Source organism: Lissotriton vulgaris, chromosome 8 (assembly GCF_964263255.1).
Source record: "Lissotriton vulgaris chromosome 8, aLisVul1.2, whole genome shotgun sequence".
NCBI lineage: Eukaryota > Metazoa > Chordata > Amphibia > Caudata > Salamandridae > Lissotriton > Lissotriton vulgaris.
This window is the reverse complement of record NC_141696.1, coordinates 207,088,441-207,104,369: the sequence shown is the minus strand read 5'-3', so window position 1 is coordinate 207,104,369 and position 15,929 is coordinate 207,088,441. Positions and strand designations below refer to the sequence as shown.

The 15,929-nt window shown below is 44.7% G+C and overlaps 1 protein-coding gene across 1 annotated transcript in view; it reads right to left on the bottom strand.

Annotated features, from left to right (window-relative positions):
* The window catches only part of LOC147696880 (N-acetylated-alpha-linked acidic dipeptidase 2-like), a 443,587-nt gene that overhangs the window by 110,930 nt on the left and 316,728 nt on the right, over positions 1-15,929 (bottom strand). The window contains exon 7 of the mRNA XM_086936082.1: positions 8,109-8,176. Coding sequence (XP_086792208.1) covers positions 8,109-8,176 — 68 coding nt within the window. The remainder of the gene's footprint in view (positions 1-8,108; positions 8,177-15,929) is intronic.

Here is a 15,929-nt window from a genome sequence, read left to right as displayed (position 1 = left end):
CAGAGTGTTGTATAAAAATATGTATTTATTAATATAGCACTCTCTACTAGTCTCTATACGAGACTAGGGCACAAATGACACAATACTGAATCAAAAGAACATTCGGAAATAGCACAATACACATTGGGCTCCAGGGAAGACCGAGCCATTTACAAAATAAATTGTATAACAACTTTACTAGAGAAAGTGCCTGGAGCACGTAGAATTGCTGGGACCCCAAGGAACCACCAAGACGAGTGACACAGGGACTCCATGGAGGACGGGTGCAGTGAGAAAACACGACGCGTGCTCTGTACAACTCTATGGAAAGTCGTGGTTGTAAAGTTACAAGTTAAGGACACTTCTAAGAGGACTTCGAGCAAACCCTTTGGAACATAGGAATTCTAAGGCCAACCCACCAGTGAGTACTGAAGTGCCCATGTTACCTATCCCAGAGGAGCCGGGTGCATAGGGGTCAAGTGGTGTCGAAAATGTGTTGTTTTCAATGGGGAGTTGCAAAGAAGTACCGCTGCCAGGAGGGCAAAGAGTGTCCGGTGGAATCCAAGCCTGGATTGGAGGTGAGAGGAATCTAAAAGTAGAGGGGACATATACTGGGTCACTTCAGGTGACCAGGGGCTCAGTAGTCAAGTGCTTCAGGAGAGAAGAGGGGTTGCTTGACTCTGCAGCCACGGGGACAAGGAGATGACGAGGACAACCAGGTTCCGGCGGTGAGCTGTCCCATGAAGTATGTCGAGCGCTGAGGGGGTCGATGTACGGCTGGAACACCAACAAGCCTTGGAAAATGCAACCCACGCGGTCAGAGGAAACAGGTTACGGTGTGGACCAGCAGGGTCCATGAGACTCTTGAAGCACTGGAAACTCTGGGTACATCTGGAGCAACCAGTTAAGCCCATGAACAAACAAGGTGACCCTCACCAGCACCCACAGGCCAACAGACCAGGGATCGCGAGGAGGAGACCTCAAGCAAGTTTACAAAGTACCAGCCCACAGGACACTCGAGGAGTGGAGGCAAGAAATCTGCTGTGCAAATACTGCTCGGGGTCAGGACTACACGGAATCCAATGCACAAGATCAGGAATTGCCAACAAGCACATGTTCAAAAGTATGGGGTGCCTAGGGGTTCATGTTGTACGGTCCCTGTAGGAGAGTAGGGTCTGCAATCCTATGATCACCCAGATTTTTTGCTTTTGTTTCACTGGTTTACGACTTTCTCTGGCTGTGGGCCTGCCATCCAGACCCACAGCCTGGCTGTTCTCTTTCTAAATTACGAGATATACCCTAGGTGCATTTACCAATTGGTACTGGGCCACCTTATCAGACCTTGTAACCCAGGGCGTAGGTGTACCCAGGGCCGCCAGGGGCTGCAGCATGTATTATGCCACCCCTGGCTGGCCTCCTAAATTTGACACAACTGGCTGCATGACAGCTGGGGCAAAGTCGTGTAATCACCCTTTGCTTTAGATATAGTAGCCCTATATCTAACCCTCCAATGGACACCCGAGTTCCTATCAGTCACTCCTATGGCAGGCCTTGACAATCCTGAAGGCAGAGTGCATGGGCTCGTGTGAACTAAGCTCTGGCCCGAGCCGAGCCCGGTTGCAGCTTGCGGAATCAAGACCCAATGGCTGTTCCATGATAACGCGTACCATATCGGTAACTTCGGTGTCGCGTTATCAAGACATGTCGAGTAAGGTGTCATACGAATCGGGATGCTGCCCTCTCACCAACTCTGGCGACGAGGTTAGCATTCCGCCCTTCTAGAGGGACACGACATGTACGTAACTGTGAACCCCGGTTAAAGTTAACGAAAGCCTCAGCTCCACAAAATGGATGCTGCCACCACAGACACAAGTCTGACCTCCTGCTGCTGGGAGTCCTTCCAGCGAGGAGCACTTGGACAAAGGGTTTCCTGTCGAGGGCGGTGTTCGCACCGTCCCAGACAGGGTTTGTGTATTCTGGGTAGGTAGGGCTTTTGCGAGAAGGTGACTGCGGAGTGGCACCCCGGTGCTCACTACGCATCTGCCGGTTAGAACCAGTTCCAGGGGCGACAGCCATGGCCTGGGGAAAGTCCGGCAGGGGAGAGGGGTGTAACTACCCCCCTTCCTGGTCCCACCCTTAGGGCAGGACCTAGTCATGTACCCACCCCTTTCTTTAGGATAAAGGCCGGAGCGGGGACCCTTCCAAATTGGATCATCTTTGAATCAAGAATACTTTCTACGAAAGGACTTCAAGACTCTTCTCAAGATTTCTCCCTTGTGACTAAGGAGTAGTCACCCTGCATCAGCGGGCACCATCTAAGAACTCTGCGGTTTGCTGTAAGTCCTTCCTCAAGGAATCCGACGGCCCAGCTCGACGAGAAACCGGCTTCCCTGGCACCTCTGACCTCTACCCACGTCATCAGCTCAGCTGTGATCTGTGGGTGCGACGAGACCTCGAGGGACCGGCCATCATCAGAACCTGCACGCTCTTAAAAACCAGCACGACCATCGAGGTAACTCTCTGGTGAGTGCTCTGGGGTCCGAGAAGCCCCGACCCTGAGCCGCTCTAGCACCGAAGTGCAGTCTCCCAGCATCTCCACGATCTGTGTGGGGCCCTTCTGCTCGCTGCTCAGCACGTTGTCTGGTCACTTGCCGTTGGCTTGTGCCCTTCTGTGACGACGACCAAGAATCAACACTGCCGGTCTGGTTGCTCCGGACTGGCCCCTGCTTCCATCTTTTGAGAAGCACCCCGGACCCTCCTGGTCCACCCAAGACGCCGACAACGACATCCGTCGTGGGACAGCTCGCACCTCCACCGTAGTCGCCGACAACGCCTCCTGGTCCGTGAGACTGCAGAGCCTAGCGTCGCCCACTCACCTGGTCGAGGTGACGGCCAACTGGTGCCTTCCTGGTACCCTCTGACTACTGGCTAGTAGTACGAACTTGGTCCCCTCTGCTTTCAGGTTTCATCAATCTCTACGAACTATACACCACTGGTCGCCGGCCAGCAACTCCTTTTCTTCCGGCTCCTGGCTCGTCAGTGAAGACCCCGACGCCTGTAAGACTTGCAGCCGCAGCCCTCGTGGCTAGGTAACTCGGCATTTCGGTGCCTGCATAGCCTCCTTACTCTAGGGTCCCGAGTCCCTCGCTTCCGACTTGCCTTAACCTTTCCGTGTCCTCGGACACTTGTCTTTAAACTGTGCACTTGAAGTATTTGCTAAAGAGATTTGGTTTGTGCTTAGTACCCTGTCCTCATAAAGAGTACAGGGCTGTTGTGATTCTTAATAAATATACTGTTTATTTTCATAACACTTGTGTGGTGTCCTTTCACTGGGTGTTCAAGGGGTACATGTGTGGTAAACAGCTGGCTTAACGCGCCCTCTCGAGTCTTTAGCCTTAGACTGCTCGTATCCACGCTACTAGGATAGCTGGTCTATAGGTTGACTTACAACCCAACACCATAAGGGTCGTTGGAACGATACATAGCGGTCGCTAGAATAGCGAACGTTGCATATCGGGCCAACTTCTCACAGTCCCCACGGGGGATACTGGTCTCAGAATCGCTGAGAGAGCAGATCGACCTCAGAGACCTTAAGAAACTCACATCCTGTGTTGCCGAAATCTTGGGAGTCCTCAGAAGCTCGGGAGAAGTAAACCAGTCAGATGCATTCAGGGGCCTGCTTTTGTAGGGGAGTAACACCTTTACTCCAAGGGAGATTCTTCAGTCGTCCAGCATCGTACAGGCAGTGGAATTACTTGTTTTTTTCTTAGCAGAATCTTGTACAGGTAAAATCTAAAGTCCTGTAGTCAGTTAACTCACTTTATACCCATGGGAAGGGGTGAAAAAATTCTGAGGACCCTCCAAGGGGAGAGGCAGGACAGAGGGGTGGCTACACCCATGCCCTTTGTCCAGTTTCGCGCCAGAGCAGGAGCCAATGGTTCCCAGAACTGGTTTGAGCTGGACTATGCACAGGGACACCAAATGTACCCCCAGTACAGACTTTCTGGCACACTCAGAGTGCATCCATCCAGCCCAAATACACTAAACTCTGTCTTGGAGGTGGTCACACCTCCCCATGACAGGATGCCTATTGTCATGCCTTCCTCTGCTCGAGCTTGGCTCAGCAGCAGGAGAGCAGAATCGTGTCTGTGGCTGGCAGCGTCCATTTTGTGCTGCCCAGGTCGAGAAAGCTGGTACCGGGTAGACCAGTGACCCACATATGTCCCATATGTCACCAAACACGACATGTTTCTAAGCAGCCGTTTTAAAGTTAGCATTTACCGCAAGGTTATAATGCACTTAAACATATATGTCTGGCTGTATTACAGGCAACCCCGGAGAATGATCTCCGAAGGCTGCTGAGGGGCTCTGCTCATGCAGGAGCACCCTCTCACGTAAAACCCAGCACCCTGCCTTCAGGATTGATAAGGCATGACATAGGGGTGACTGATAGGTATTTAAGTGTAGTGATTTAGATAGATATAGTGAACCTATATCTTAATTAAGTGGTGCAAGCACCAGCTTACACAGTCTGCTGTAGCAGGCTTGTCATGTCAATTTGAATGGCCTCTCAGGGGTGGCATAATACATGCTTCAGCCCATGGGAGGCCTCTGGGGTACCTATGCGCTGGATACATGTCTGCCATATACTAGGGACTGATAAGGGTACCCCAGTAAGCAATCTGGAGTGTACCTAAAGTACATACATAACCAATTTAGATAGAAAGCAGATAAACTGGGGTCCTGATTAGCAGGATCCCAGTCAGACAAGTCAAAAACCAGCAAAACACCTGGAAAGAAAATGGGGGTAACCATGCAGTCGGATTCCACCTTCCTACAGAGTGCATGGCATGATTTACTTCAAAAATATCAGACCACAAATTGTATGTTTGAATGTGTGGAGTGAATGCTTTCACCATCTCGATGCATGTGATTGACAATGTTGTATATTTGTTTTATAGAAGAATCCTGGGTTCAGGAATATAGGTGACAAGTGAGGTCGCTGCATGATATTATCATTTCACAGTTCCCTAACGAGCAGGATTGAGATTGATGGTGACAGTGAATGTAGTAGTCCTGAAGAAAGCCACCGCCCCTAAGTGGCGACTGAGGGTTGGCCGAAACATGCTGACAGACAGTTTGGATGGACCATCTTATGGAGATTTTGACACTAACTAGGAAACCCACAAGAAACTAGATATACTTATGAGTGGTAGTTTTAACCATACATTGAACCATTCACCACTTAAACTGCATTGTGAAAAACAAAAATCATTGCTCTACCCCTTTTATAAAGAAATAAATGTGTTTATGTATTTTTTGAAAAGTAAGCATATCTACATATCATACAAAACAACAATACCCCGCAGAGAGGGAGGCGAGCCAGGTACAATATCATAAGTCACTAAACGTGGTGCAACATATAATACATCAAAAACAACAACCTAATCGCATGGGTGCGTGGTTAACTCTGCCCGTGCTCCGACCCTGTTGATGGTTACACAGGGTGTGTGGTAGAGGCCCTATGATAGAGCATGCCACGATTAGTGGGCGAGGGCACTTTTATCCCTTAACATGGGAACCCAGAGAGGTTAATAATTTCTGAATCTTACCTCCTCAATGTCTTGGTATGTGATAGATTTTAAAGAAGTAACTAGCTATTTTGAAATTTAACTAAATGTGAGACATTCCAGAAAAATAAACTGAGAACTGGCTGCTATGTTAGGGGTAGGAAGAAAAGGCTTGCATTCAGACACTACTCAATTCATAATGGACTGTTCTTTCCGTTGTTTGAGAACAATGGTACCCCGTGGAATATCTATATTATCTCTACTTTTATTCCTTAGGAATTTCTATTTAAGATTAGAAAAGTTTCATGGGCAACCCTTAAGGGCTGTACTTTCTCTAGACATGTTTTAAATTATAGGGGGATCTTTGGTCGGGGCCAATACTTTAATCTGTTTATAGTTGTTAATAGTTTAATTTGGTCTCTGAGATGTGCAGTCATATCTTGTGTGACTAGGTACACATATATGTTATGAATTACACTGCATGTGACACCAGTAAGAGGGAAGTCCACCTGAGAACATTGAGCTGCCAACATAAATCCAACCTTCAATTGAAGAAGGCAATATCCATAGAGGATTTTATGGATAAAACCAACATGCTCTTAAAAGCAATATATAATGTCATATTTCTAGTAACATATACAGTCAGAATTCGGTATGGATTGTGAACGAGAGCAAATGCTCTCCTGCTTCACATGGACCATTTTTCATTTATACTGGAGTGTTTATGATAGGAAGGCCAGCTAATGGTGCACAAGTGCCTGTGAAACTTACTCCTTTCTAGACTTCCTAGTTGTGATTGAGAAATTCTCTGAAAGGTGTAGTGTATATACGAAGAAGTCCTATTTTTAGATCTGGTGTTTGTTAAGGCCTTTGCTTTTACCAAAATAACATGTAAAGTATACCTACTTAAAGAGGCTTTCGGTTAGATCGCTTCCTCCAGTGGTCTCCTGCTGTGTTCTTCATATTTGGGTTCCTCGCATTACAGCATACAGCACGGGCAATGGGTCAGCCTTCTTCCGTCACTGGCTTAATTCACTTTGAGTTACTGCATTTTGCTCTTAGACAAGAAGCATAGCCACACACAATGCAGTTTCTTTCAGTGTCAGAGTTTTTAAGTTAGTTTGTTTCGCCATTGTGCTGAGAGCAGGATATGATAGCAGGATGCTTTTTTATTTCTTTTGATGTGAGTACAAGGTACATTCCAGCTTTATCAGTTCCTGTCTCCTCCTAATCCATTAGTAAATTCAGTGGCGGAGATAGGCCTTTTGCCGCCCATGGCAGTCCCAGCGTTTCTGCCCATTGCGGCCGTAAGAGCGGGGGCATGCCGGTGGTCCGAGGGTTTGCCGTCTGCAGGTAAGAGTGGTGAAGGCCACCCCCCCACAACTTGTGCCACAAGGGGCGGACTGCTACGACACTGAGTAAATTCCTTCTGGGCTGGCCTTTGTTTACCTGACCGCTGCTATGTCATATGTCGCAGCATAGCTGATTGTATCCATTTGAAAATGTCATTTATAAAGTATGCAATCAATGAAATGCATTATACCTGCACTCCTGTAGGTCACTTTATGATATATCTTAATTGGGGACAACATTTACACTTGTAAACCAATGTGGTCTATATGACCTGCTTGAGTGGCTTTCTAGTTGGCTTTCACTGATCTTGTATGTTAAACTTATATAGATAAAGTTTTGTAAAAACCATGACACAATAAAACTAGTATTGGCAAAAGCATGGTGGCCAGCATCAGACCTACGGGCTTTGAAAACGCTTGTTTAGAGCTAAATAGTCTTTTGGTGCATTTGTCTGCCATACCCCAATTACCTGAAATCTCTGAAAAAAGACTTGCTTCTTTATCATTCATGTAATCATGGGTATTCCTTCTGGTTGTGGCCTGAACTATTTATAACCAAGTTCTTCCGGTTCAACACAGCCAATCACAGGTCTTGACCTGCAGTCCTCTGACCCCCTCAATGGTTTGATTGCATGCACTGGCCTTCAGCACCACCTACCAATTGGGGAAAAAATAAAGGGATATCCTGGGAAGTTAACCAATCTCCGAAAGGTGTTCTGTGTTCTTTCCATCCTTAGGGTATGACTAATGTCTGACATGCTATGTGTGACATCTGTTTATTGACAGTGGCTGATCCTCACCATCCATAGAAACTGTAAATGTACTACTGGACCCAACCTTCAAATCTATTATTCTCAGGGATGAGGTCTTCATCGAGATGCTTTCTTAGTTGTAGGTAGAGCACTGCATCTTAATAAAAATTAAAAGTTGCTAAAGCCCTCCTGCCATCGATTCAAAATAAAAAGAAATGTGTACAACTATAAATCATACACAGGAACAAAGCACAGTACCTGATCGCACGAGAACCTGGAATAAAGGATGCCATAACAGGGATTGTCTTTATTGGAAGACTTAAAGCAGTTCAGATGGTTGGGCCAATATTCAGTTGTTGCAAAGGATATGTGCCAGCAAGTGTCTAGAAGGATCTAGCTTCTGTGAGCTCATTGGAAAAAACAGACGCAATATATGCAATACTCAAAGTTTTTACCTCTTTTGTCAGATTATACACCAGTTTGTATAGTAGTGGTGTACAGTCAACTCTTAAAGTGTAGTTGCCTGAAAGAAAATATATATTTTTAAGTATAGACATAGACTCATCATTGCACGCATTTTAGAAATATCTTTTGACACAGAGTTAGTGAAAATTATAGGATGGCATTTTGTACTCCAGGACACTCAGACGAGAGACATATAAAAATACAACTTTTTGCAGGAAAACTGATTAATTAAACTGCTGTTTGATACATATTTTTACACAAACGTACAATTATCCATGGCTTTGTAACAACTGGAATATTTAGGGAGATGTACTATGCGATATTTTAGAGAGCAAGAGCCAAGCTCAATTTCTCTACGTCATTTGCAACCTCAAATTGGAAAGGAAACACTTTGTAAATGTGCATTTCACATCCATTCCTAGCCCACATTAAATGCACCCATTAACAAGCATGGTAAAGGGTAGAGAACGGAGTCATGAGTAAGTCATATACAACACAATGACTAGACAATATTTAGGAATAAAATTTCACTTCTCTATCAGAAGGTTAATTAAAGCTCTGGATTCATCACATTTGAGAGACCCTTCCCTTGGCAAATACACAGAACAATACCATTTTAAAGTACCGGGTGTACAGTGTCATTCTCACCCCCTCTAAAAAAGATAGCTGGCCATCTGACACTTTCTGCTCCTGGACATATGGCTCACTCCTCCTTGAAAAAAGATCATCAAACATCTTAGACACATTTGTGACCCGCAGTTTCCCAACCTGGAGTGACTAGATCCGGGATGTGCAGATTTGGTAATCTAAGATGCAGAAACACCAGGCCCCCTTTCACAGAGTACAGATCTGAAGCCGGTGAAACTGTGGGCAGAGGCAAAGCCCGCCCAAAGCACCACAGTAGCCTGTGGCAAATGTAAAGGAAAGGGGCCCATTATTTGGTCGGGAAGGGAGAATGACATGCGGAAAAGGACCAGGCATCCCCAGGCTCCAGGAGGAATAACTTGCAGTGTCCGTTCTTTGGTGCACTCATAGCAACTGCACTTGGAGATCCTGTCCCCTGATGTCCCAGCACCAAACAACTGGTAACTTGTTATGAGGCTCCTAATGTTCTTCCTCTTTCCTTGAGCCCCACCAATCTCTCCCGGCATCCATATACAAACTTAGAAAAGAAACATGCAATCACTCAATCCTCTGTGCAATTACCATCTTAACCTTTCATTCACTCTCAATATCCAATTGCTCTGGTAATCCAACTCAATAAACGTGCTAGCCATGGCACTCGCTCACCTGCTACCCAGCCCAGACATATTTAATCTACTTACACCGCATCTTCCTCTCCTCCATAGCTCTTGAGGTTGTAAAGGGAGATAGTATGAGGTGAAAGACCAACTGTCCCCTTGCTTCGTTTGGACCTGTACCAACTCATAGGAAGGCAGGTCGGGGGGGGGGGGGGCAGCTCTAGAGCACCCGCAACTTCTCTACACTCCTTGAGTCTGTACATAATTGTGAGAGGAAAGGATAGACAGACAGGAGGTAGGAGTGACTCTGCAGCACTAACTGCCCTGCAGGTAGATCAGGTCTACAGGCATTAAGGGGATGTGGAACAAATGCTGGCCACACCAGAAGCCTGTTCCCCATATGCCTTGGTTCTGAGGAGGCTACATGCCTGGAGAGCCACATATCTCCGCCTTCCCATAGTTCAGGTGGGTAAGCCTAGCAAGGCAGCTGCAGGCTCTATGGCATCCTCGCAAGGTGAATAAATGCTGTTATATATGGGTTACCAATACCACTGTTGTATAGAATCACGATCTATTGAAGTTATTCACAATACCCGAAACACATGGACTCCTTTAAACACTTGCAAAATAAGCCCCCAGTAGTTTTGTGAGTGTGGTGGCACAGCCAGCCTCTGAGCACTGCACCGTCAATAACAAAAGTCATTTACTAGGTAACTGTAAGTACTTGAATATCTTCAGTGGCAGGAAGGAAAGAACATATTTAACAGCAGAAAGAAAACCTAGAAGTTGCCAGTTCTTAGGTCTCGCCTGGCGTTGCAACGCGTATGCCGTGCTCGCTCTGTGAGGGCTTCTTGGAATCAATATACATTCAGAAGTTGTGTTTCGGCTCCGCCCGTAATTTTCATTGGTGTGCGTCATTTTGCGATAGCAAAGTGCATCATTTTTCGTCATTAATGCTGTACGGAGTGTGATGATTGTACCGGAGGCTTTTTAGTCCCTCCTGGTTGCCAACTTGTCCTCTTTTGGCCCCGCCCTCCCGGACTGGATCTTTTACTGGCGGCTTTGCACGCTCTCCTTTAAAACACAGTAAGCACTCTTTTCTTTTCAATTGTCGTCGCTGTCCGCTTTGTATGCACTTACGGCGCAGTTTTCAGCGCTATCCACTTTGGCTGGGATTGTTTGTTTAAGGCGCCGCTTTCAGTGATTTCTGCGCCGCTTAAAGTAGATTTCTATACCTGCCTTCACAGAGAGACACTAGGACACCTCTCCACCAGCAACATTAAAGCTGACATTTTCAAAGTGTGTAGCTCTAGGGTGAGGGAGGAAAGCGCTCGCGCACCCTATGTTGCCAGGCAGGAGCTGCCGTAACCCGTGTGTAGGCTTTCCTGTTTTCAGTTTCTATTTTTGGTCAATTCTGGTGGGGTTTTTTCAGTGTTTTCAAGTGATTTCAATACCTTAAAGAAACAGTGGCTATCAGTGGTTTCATATTTTCGCACCTTTAAAAAACAACAGAAACAGTGTTTTTACGGTGTTTATGGAACGTTTTCCTTTTATTATTGCTTGCTTTCTGCACTGATAGCGCATGCTATATAGACAATGTAAGTATAGTGTATATGAGGTCTAAATAGATTTTTACAAATTAAACTTATTTTAGTACACAATACAATACTTCTTCAGTGAATCTTTGGTCATGTGTTCTCGCTCTTTCCTTCACATGCAAAACTTCTGTGAAAAGGCCCTCTCAACATTGGCACTTGAGATGGGCAACGCCAAAACAACCAGTACAAAATTTGTTAACTCTGACCACTAACATAGCTTTCTGTGCTAATACTGGTTCACTTGAAGATTGTGATCTCAGGGCAGGTTCTGCAACATTTACGCTGAGCTGGACGCTTATGCCCTCAGATTTATTGAAGCATTAAAAAATGAAGCAGCACTTTTGAAACTACGGAGGAAATTCCCCTTTATGGAAGGGATCTAGAACAGAGAGCCACAGTGAGGTTTCATTGACTTCAAATGCCATTGGTGAGGAAGGGACATTTCTATGCATTATTGCAAGTTATTTCTCATACATTGTAAAATAAAAGTTCCTGAATTGCTTTTCACCATTGCCTTGCTTACCAAGTGGCAAGCACTCTAACATGGAACATGTTGCAGTGCCAAAGTCACTAAAGGTGTCGACCAGCCTACTCTCAAGGAGATGTTTCACATCTACACCAATTATGCTGAACACTTGGCAGACAAGGGTGTTTTTAGACTCTAATTTTTTTAATTATGTCCACTACAGCAGTTATGTTTTCCTGTAAAAATGTAGGAATGCAGAAGAGTTTACTTTGTTTCACATCACTATCAATATGTGACCAAAGATCCTCACATTTCTTGCCTTTGGCATCCTCACTCAGCAAAGAATACATTCTGTAAATGGTTGCCACATGGATAATATAGCATTCATAGCCCCTTGCACTGAGAACTATCAGCTAAGGGACACAGTTTAGAGGACTCTCTCTTTGATGCCACATAAAGCACAAAATTATAAATATTTGCGTTTTAGTTCCTGTGCATAAGAAAACAGTACACCAGAATGGACTAAAATGTAAATAGTGTTCTTCATTAACTCTGAAGATTGTAAAGATGCTTTCAGCATACCATCTAATAAGTGGCAAGGATCTTTTACAGGGAAGCACTTCAGCTCGGGTATCAATTTTGACAGGTCATCACACAACTTTTCCGTATACGTAGCTGAATCACTGCAAATACAAAAATATCCCTCAAATCTTCTTTGTTGAACTTGGAAGAACCATTTTTGCAGAGCATTCCAAGTGACACTGCGATCCATGTTTTCCAAAAGTCTGGTGTCTTGTTTTCACCACTATTTATTTATTTTAGGTTTTTATAGAGCGCGTAGTCACCCAAGAGTATCCCAGCGCTAAACCTCAAGTTCCTGATGGCTGAAAGTAGGGGAAGTCGAAGATTTAAGGGAAGAGAAGGGTTTTGAGAGACTTCCTGAATCGCAGGAGGTTAGGTTCGGATCTGAGACTCAAGGGGAGCGCGTTCCATTTTTTCGCTGTATTGACTGAGAAGCGGCGGCCACCTGCACGGGCCTTCTTCACCCTGGGAACCATGATAAGGTTTCCATGGTCTGACCGAAGCGCTCTCGTAGGTCTGTAGGGTGTGATCCAGTTGTTGAGGATTGGTGGACCTGCGTTGTGCAGTACCTTGTGGGCCAGGCAAAGGGCCTTGAATATCACTCTTTCCCTGATCGGGAGCCAGTGTAGTTTTTTCAGTGCAGGTTTGGCTGATGTTCTGGCTGGAGTATTCGTAAGCAGTCGGGCTGCGGCATTCTGGGTTTTTTGTAATATTTGGAGAGTGGTTTCCGGGGCTCCCAGGTAAATGGCATTGCTGTAGTCCAGCCTGGACACAATTAGGCCTTGGATCAGCAGTAGTCGGGACTGGCATGGGAGTAGGGAGAGCACCTTTCTGCATGATCTAAGTAAGCCATAGCAAATGCCGGACGTTTTTCTTGCCTGTGTTCTGAAGGTGAGATCTTTCTCTAACCATACTCCCAGGCTCTTAACTTCCGTCTTGGGGGTAGGGGGTTCACCCATACAGGCGGGCCAGATGTTTGGGGGTAGATTCAGAGTTTTGTGCCCTAGGAGCAGGATCTCCGTTTTTGACCCATTTAATTTTAGGGCTGAGTCGCTCATCCATTGATGGATATTGGAGAGGCAATCATGGAGATTGGAGGGCTCTAGCTTGGGTTGAGAGAGAGTTACCACCAGCTGAGTGTCGTCAGCATAGCTGACGATGGTGACTCCAAATGGAGAGACCAGCTCCTCCAGTGGGGCCATGTACACGTTAAACAACGTGGGGCTAAGTGATGAGCCCTGTGGCACACCACACCGGAGGGGGATGGAGGGGGAGCGACTTTCACCTTCCCAGACTTGGAAGGAGCGTTGGGAAAGAAAGGACGTGAGCCATTTCAGCGCTGTGTCTTTCACTCCGATGTTTTCTAGGCGTTGGGTTAAGACCTGGTGGCTGACAGTGTCGAAGGCCGCGCTCAAGTCTAGGAGGACCACTGCCACTGATCCTCATGTATCCTATCCCAGATGGTTGGTGATAGTGCTCTTTTCACATATACTTGTCAGTATACCTTACACTGAATGTTTAAAGCCTGAGTTGTTGGAAATTCACCTACTATCAATACTTACTCAGTAGAAATTGGGGGCAGATGTATTAAGGGTTTTAAATGTGATGACACATATTTGGAAAGATTCTTATGAAACCAGCCATTATACCTATCAATGAAAGAATCAAACGCAGCCAAAATATCAACAGTTAAATTAATTAAACAAGGCCTAAAACATGCTTCTAAAGCCTGCATCTTTAGACCAAAAACCAGTAAACTGAAAAAAAACAATAGAAAGAGAAACAATATTTTTGTGGTATCCCTAAACATCAAAACTCAAGCAGAATAATGTTAGCTCAGACTTTTCTACTGCTAGCTAGTATATCATAGTTACATTGTATTGGCCCCTTCCGGATGAAAAAAAATGACCATCAATCTCTTTTTCCTTTCTTTGAATGGCATTTAGTTTGTGGTTGTGCAGTTATTATAGGTTTAAACCTAAAACCAGACAGTCTAACCATGTGAGATGCCGTGGTTGCTGTTGCAATGTGAGGGCGGGCACTGGCACCTTCGAGGTGCGGGTGAATGGGGCGCACCCCGCCTTGTTCCATTCCCCTCTCAGTGCGAGCAGCCCTGCTCTTCAGCAGACTCTGCTCGGTGGATTTGCTCAAATAAAGGGCCCCTTTATTCAACGCTAATGTTTTGCCATCTGCCTCCCTAATTTGATTTCCATCATCTGTGCAGCTCGCTCGCTATCATTCAAACCCGAGTAGCGGCCCCTAGGCACGCTTCCTTCTGTCTGAGACACGCCCCTGGCGTTTCCTGGCACAGATGCTTTTCCCAGAGTCTCCTTATGCAGCCCGATGTGGCACCTCCATGGCAGGTTCGGCAATACTCAAGCCTCATGCTATCCTGTTACTTAGGAGACAAACTAACATTACCAATAGGTAGGGCTTTAAGTGGGATGAAAAAACTGGGGGGTCTCTCAAAGGGGCGTGGCTTAAAAATACATACGCTGAAAATCTGTGCTTAGCATAGTGTGCCACCCGACTTGTATTTTGCTGTTCCTGTCATTGCATCCAGATATATAACACAACAAGTAACATCATACCATCAACAAGGCAAGACATAGAAATTAAATATAACATAACATACCATAACATAACATAACAAGACTATTGGCATTGTCAATAGTTGTTTGTTGCATAAGATAAATAAGCAGCAACCATGGATTGTTGTTTATACAATTGAAAAAGCTTCCACTTAAAGCCCTGATTTACACCACAATCATGTTGCTGCTCCTGAGTTTCAAAAAGAGAAGTGAAATCCAGAGAGAAAATTACTCTCTTTAAAGGATTCCCCTTCCCATACAACGCTCACCTGGCATGACATCATGCCGTAACTTCTCCACTAGAGAGAAGTGAGTAGTGTGACCACGCGCACATCTGATGTTCCTGCTGCCTGTGCCAGGGCACAAAACAGAGCCCAATAGAGACCTGTTTTGAAGCCCCTTTGAAACAAGTATTGGCATAGCCAATAGGTCTCGCTGTTGGGACCTTATTAGTATTTAGTTGTGCAGCACGAATGTCTGACAAAATATCGAATACACAAATATCGATATACAAAAATATCGGAACAAAAATATTGATGGCAAAAATATCAGAATCTTATCCCTAACAAGGCAAGTACAAATATATCGAAAAAAATATATAGAATGACAAAAATATCGTTTTTTGTGAAATATCGTTTTAGTTTTATAAAATAAAAATCTAATATTAACAAAATAATACTTATAAATGTAATAAACATATTTAAAAATTTACTATAATATTTAAAATTAATACATAATGTAATACAAATTAATATTAATAAATATATAATACATAACATATTTTGCATTAATAATAACTCTAAATTAATTATTTTCATAACTTATAAACAAATAAAAATATAATAAATTACTAATACATTTATATACATAAAATAATCATATAAATAACAATTAATAACAACATAAAACTAATAAAAAGCTAAATACATTTTAGATAGCATATGAGTAAAAATTACTATTCCCACTCCAGAGAGTGCGACAGTACGGAAAGTGTTGGATAGCGTAGGGGTAACAATTACTATTCCCACTCCAGAGAGTGCAACAGTAGGGAAAGTGTTGGATAGCGTAGGGTTAAAAATTACTATTCCAACTCCAGAGAGTGCAACAGTAGGGAAAGTTTTGGATAGCGTAGGGGTAACAATTACTATTCCAACTCCAGAGAGTGCAACAGTAGGGAAAGTGTTGGATATCGTAGGGGTAACAATTACTATTCCAACTCCAGAGAGTGCAACAGTAGGGAAAGTGTTGGATAGTTTAGGGGTAAAAATTACTATTCCCACTCCAGAGAGTGCAACAGTAGGGAAAGTGTTGGATAGTGTAGGAGTAACAATTA